Source organism: Spodoptera frugiperda, chromosome 27 (genome assembly GCF_023101765.2).
Source record: "Spodoptera frugiperda isolate SF20-4 chromosome 27, AGI-APGP_CSIRO_Sfru_2.0, whole genome shotgun sequence".
Lineage (NCBI taxonomy): Eukaryota > Metazoa > Arthropoda > Insecta > Lepidoptera > Noctuidae > Spodoptera > Spodoptera frugiperda.
Genome location: NC_064238.1, coordinates 2,139,580 through 2,145,050, shown reverse-complemented (window position 1 = coordinate 2,145,050; position 5,471 = coordinate 2,139,580). Strand labels below are relative to the sequence as shown.

General features: G+C 40.3%; 1 protein-coding gene across 1 annotated transcript; it reads right to left on the bottom strand.

Moving 5' to 3' along the window:
- Nucleotides 1–3,894: 3,894 nt before the first annotated feature.
- Nucleotides 3,895–5,261, bottom strand: LOC118263800 (uncharacterized). Its single transcript, XM_035575978.2, has one exon. The coding sequence runs from the start codon at nucleotides 5,176–5,178 to the stop codon at nucleotides 4,051–4,053; it is 1,128 nt and encodes a 375-aa protein (XP_035431871.2). The 5' UTR covers nucleotides 5,179–5,261; the 3' UTR covers nucleotides 3,895–4,050.
- Between the last annotated feature and the right edge of the window lie 210 nt (nucleotides 5,262–5,471).

The following is a 5,471-nucleotide window of genomic DNA, read 5'->3' as shown; positions in this document are numbered from 1 at the left end:
AAAGAGTAATAAAGATTATATTTTTCTTTGACCATGTGGACGATCACGATAAATGACTAGATGAAACTGGCATTTCGGCATTAAACATACTTATTCTTCTTTTCGAACCAAAATAACAGTTTGTAGATCACTGAAGAGTTGTTCCGTGCAGGAATCAAACCCTACACTTTCTATTTCGTAGACTCTTACTATCATTGTATAGCCTTCACTCACTTTCAAAATATCAGTTTCCTTTTCTGACAACAGCAGCACAACATGTACCGTCTTCTATAATACATTTAAACAGTTTAATACGAACACGTCTGTTTGTGCTCGTACCGTACAACTACATTACTTACTGTGCTCAACGTTTGGAGATTCAATTAGATTTCCATGCTGGTTACCGACTTGATGAGCAATGTTAATTGTATTAAGTCCTTAGGTTCGTATGTACTACTAACAGTTTGCACGTTACCCCGTTGTTTGTGAAATACCACATCTGTTATGTATTGGGTTATTGGTTTGTTGGTGTTAATGTATTTAAAAAAATATTGTTTAAGGAGTCACATCAACAGCTTATAAACGGCCACTGCTGACCAAAGGCCTCTTCTCACACGAAGAAGGTTTGAGCATTAATCACCACGCTTGCTCAATGCGGGTTGGCGATTTCAAACTTATAATTAGAAATTGTAGCAGGTTTCCACGATATTTTGCTTCAACGTTTGTCAGTGGCGTTCAAATAATCTTAGAAAATCACATTGGTACTTGCTGTTTGTAGGTTTCGACCCGCATCCTCATGCATGAAGAGCCGCGTCTTAAACCTCCGGGCCACCACGACATTAAGGAGTCAAGTTTTGTCAATTTCTGAGGATGATTGCAATACTCTTGCGACACGCGATTGTGTGTGATCATCACCTGACCAGAAAGTTGCAACCTCATTATCTCAATCATTAACGTTTTAAAGTTAGACAAACATCATTACAAACACCTATTACTTAGTAGCGCGACGCGATCGAATCGATACAGATAAAGCGAGCATCTAAGAGAAAACTATTGTTACTTTTATTGCGACCGCAATAAACGACTATCGTATTGAGACGTGGTGTCCTTTGACTCCGGAGCAACAAGGATTTATCCTCGTAAACCGGCGTGTCACTACACACCAAATACTTCACCTGATTTACCTAAACCGTTTACGACGTGTCCGTGAGAGCTCCCCGGAACGGCGCATAAAAGACTGTAATAAATTCAATTGAAGGAGTGTCGCCCGCAGACATAACTCGCCGTCCGGCCCCGCCCGTTCTCACCCGATTCCCTTGCAACAGATTTCTTTAAAGAAGATTGCTAAAGGAACTTTAAAACGGTGGTAGTCGTTTGTATAAAACTTTACTTTCCCGTTATTTCTCGTTTCCTTGCGGGCGGTAAATCTAGCTGCGATGTGTTCCTGACAGACTATCTGCCGGCTACGATTTATTTTTAATAACTGGCTGGTTACATGTTTCTTGTTTTTATTTACGACGGTGACAAGCATCGGTTGCTGGAAACAGGGACGGACTGTTTAGAAATAATTAGAAAGGATTTACTTGTACCTTTTTCATTGTACATTTATTACAGCTTCATTTGAGCTAAATATTTTTCGATTCAAATAATGCCTTTACTATTAAGAAATTTGTATTAAAACCCTCTGTAGCACTTAGTGGATACCACACACTATTTTACCAACACGAGATATATAACAAAAATGGCTGAGTTTACCGTTTCGCGGGGAAACAGGTGCGATGTTAACCTATTTACTTTTAAGATCACTTAAGCTTGGCGTACATTTCTACTGAGAGAAGCGAGAATCGGTTTATACCTAATTGAAACAGAGGACCATTTAGGAGTTTCGAATATTCTGGAAGCCACACTTGATAGGATGGTGCATACGAGTCTACGAGACTACTCAAGACTTGGTTGTTGGCTTCTCGTTTCTCGTTCGGTACGCGAGGAATAGTAATGGGGGCAATTGTAACATCGCCTGGTAGGAGCTCTAATTGTTCCTTACATTATTTTATGTCTCGTAAACTTTGTAGGAGACTTGTTTGGCTTTAATTTGGGATTTTATATCGTGGAGTTGAGGTATTTTGCAATCTTCACTTTTTTTAATTAATTCTATCTTGTTTGCTGTGGTTTGTTACTTGTGTCTCGTTCTGAAATAACTTTAAATCAATCAATTAAGAGTTTATGTATGAGAGTTGTGTATTTTTTCTTTTTTTGAAATAAGTAGTAGCAATGATAAGTTTTGGAGAAGTTAGTTGCATTTATTTTAGAATAGGTTGTTGCGATGGTTATGCTTGCTGTCTATGCTTTTATGTATTTTAAATAAAGTTGTTAATTGGATTTTAACAGAGATTGAATAAGTGAAGTGTTAAGTGTAGAGAGTAAAGTTTGTTATGCTTTTTATACATTTTACGATTATTTTCGAAAGTGTAGGCTTTCAATTTCCATTTCGTTTTTACTGTAGCAGTAATTTCAAGTATATGCACTTTTTAATAGGCAGTATATATTCTCAGTACACCTGCAGTTCTGTAGTTATGACGTCAGCGTAAATCTTACTTTAAACCTAGTTTAAAGTGGCTGTTAATTTTTATCTATTCAAACATACATTAGTGTGTAATATATGGCTTTTATATTTTTAAAGAGTTTGGCAAAAGTTTTAAATAATAAGGGGTGCGCCTGTACCTTACACGGGGTATAATTCCAAACTTCGATCTACTACGGCATTTAAAAAAGTCACTCACATAATTATCGTGGCATATTAAAAACACAGTTCATTCAATTATTAATCATATCGTAATCTATAACAAGTTCTCGTGAAATTTGTTCGCGTGGACCGCGGTTATCGCTCTTTGCAGAACTCTTAATTGGTTTTCGAGATAAAAAGTTATATCCTTCATCAAGATTGGAGCTCAAGATGGAGCCGTTTTACTGTTTATAGGAAGTAATTATTATGATTTTGATTTCTTTCATAATTTTTTCGATACTTAGAGTTCAAGTTCCATTAGAATGTATTATTCAAGAGTGTTCTATTAGAGAGGTCTATGTCGAGACTTTAAATATAATCTGAGAAAAGATTTGTTGAAGTGAAACCTTTGTCTTACCCCGATTGACGCGTTTTTGTTTGAGGAAAGAATATCATCCAATGACTTCTCCCGCCTTGGGCGAGGCGAGACGGAGTGTCAGACTCTTACTGACTAAAAACCCCGTTCCTAATCCTGCTTTTCTAGCCGGTACCCTGGTAAACCCGCTAGGTGTCCGCAGATCCGAATATACCTATCTGCGCTAACTACGTTTAGGAAAACAGGCATAACGTGACGTTACTATATAGATTCACATCGAACCTTTATATATTTCAGGAGCTGTTACATATATTTCTAAATAGGCCCAACATGACATTCACAAAAACCAAGATTTATTCCTAAATATCTTCTGGAGCGAAGCCAAAAGTGGGGACTCCATAAAATAACTAATTAGGGCGACTAATTACCGGTTATGGCCGGTTCGGGTGCACGTGACGGCTATCGATCACCAGCAAATGTTGACGCTGGGCTCCTGTGTATGTAGGTACTAGGCAGCTAATGAGGTAGCGCTAATATTGTTCACGATCACCTGCCTATTGATTCCGTTAAGATTTTGGTGTTATGTCCACTGCACTAGCTGATTTGCTGTGTGTGATTGTGGGTAGTAAAGCACTTTTTTCTGTACCAAAATGAAATGTGTTTTTAATGACTTCGGCACTATCTATTTGTGGTAACGACATTGAACTTGATAATATTTTTACAAAAACGAATTACAATTAAGCGGTTAAGTCACTCTTATTTAATCCGTACGTTTAAATGATTAAAAATAAAAAGGTAGCTAAAAGAAAGATGTATGGAGTATTATACATATTTATTTTATTTATTTATTTATTCATTTATTTCAGGCTGCATAGGCCCATATAAAATACTATAAACTAATACATTAAAATTTATAAATACTATACATACATTACAAACAATATTACACTTAGTTGTGCTTAACAATTAATAACTAGGTCACACGAAGAGACGGCGTCGTGTGTCGCGCGGTGTCCGGTAGCCGACCTCGGAACCGTCGGTAGACTACCCCTCGCGGCCAAAACTCCTCCTTCATGAAGGTCGACAGATGTTCTGTCGGCACCCTGACCACAAAGGACTTGAAGTCCACTCTGTGTTGAGAGTGCAGCTGCTCGACCTTCAGATGAAGCTTTGCCTTGATCTTGATGAACTCCACAATCTCCTCCACCTTTGTGGAGTCATGCAGACGGGACACGTAGAGCAGCGTCGCTGGTACAGCAGGACGCAGCAGATGGTTGTGTCCTGTCAATGCGGTACCGCACTGATTGCGGCAAGTAGGCTTCCTCTTCTTCTTTCTTTCGACAAGGGTAAAGCCTTCCTTGTCATTCTGGTTCTTTTTAGGAACCTCCTGATGCAGATCCACGCGAGGCTTGTCGCCCTGTTGAACCTGCTTACCCCCCTTTGCAGCGATGTCAGCGTAAGCACGTTTGGGGGTCGACGTACTCACACGTGTCGTAGCCTGCGCCGGAGGCGCTAGCCGTTCGGCGGAGTGACTCACTGCAGCGCCCGCACGTGGCGATGCCTGCGCCTTCGCCGACTCAAAACTGCTGACCGATGCATTGGCTGCACCGCGGCATGTGTTTGCGTCGTCGGTGCACAGTTTCGGTGACCCACTTACAGCAACTGTGTTGCGTAACGCCATCAATTCCGCACGGAGTTCTCCAATTGTATTCTCTGAAGACATCAGCTTGGATTGTACCTCGGCCAGGCTTGTCTTCAAGGATATGATGTCCTTGAGTAGCCTGGTAACGTCGACGTGATCAAAGGTGACAGGGGGCAGCTTGTGCAAGTCCTTTGCCACGAATGCAGGCACGTCGTCGGGATCTGTCACCTTCAGCAAGGTGATTATATCCTGCACACTTTTCTCCGTTCCGTCTCTTCGGCGAGCTGGCATCTCGTCCAGCTTTCCAAGACATTCGAATAGCAACCTTTTGCCGCTACTAATGTCTTCCTCCTTGAAGTTAGATTTGCAGATTTGCAAGATGCTAACCTCATCCATCGTGTCGATGGCATGCTGAATAAATGCCAGCAACTCATTGGCTATGAGTGGTTGGGTACTCATAGTAAGGCAGGCAGCGGCTAGTGCCGCGCGATTCGCGAGTTTTGTAAACACGACCGTATACGAGCGCGCTTCGCACTGCACTGACATATGTACATATACACAGTAATTAGCAATCTATTAATGATATTTCTATTATAATCGAACATAACACAACATAACATGTAGGTATAACTACACAACCCACCAATGAAAAGCAAACAAAAACACGTGCATACAAATTATAATTATAAACATAGCCAAAAGATAAACCTGGAACCAAATGTTAGACTAAGTTCAAGAGAGCAAGTTTGTTT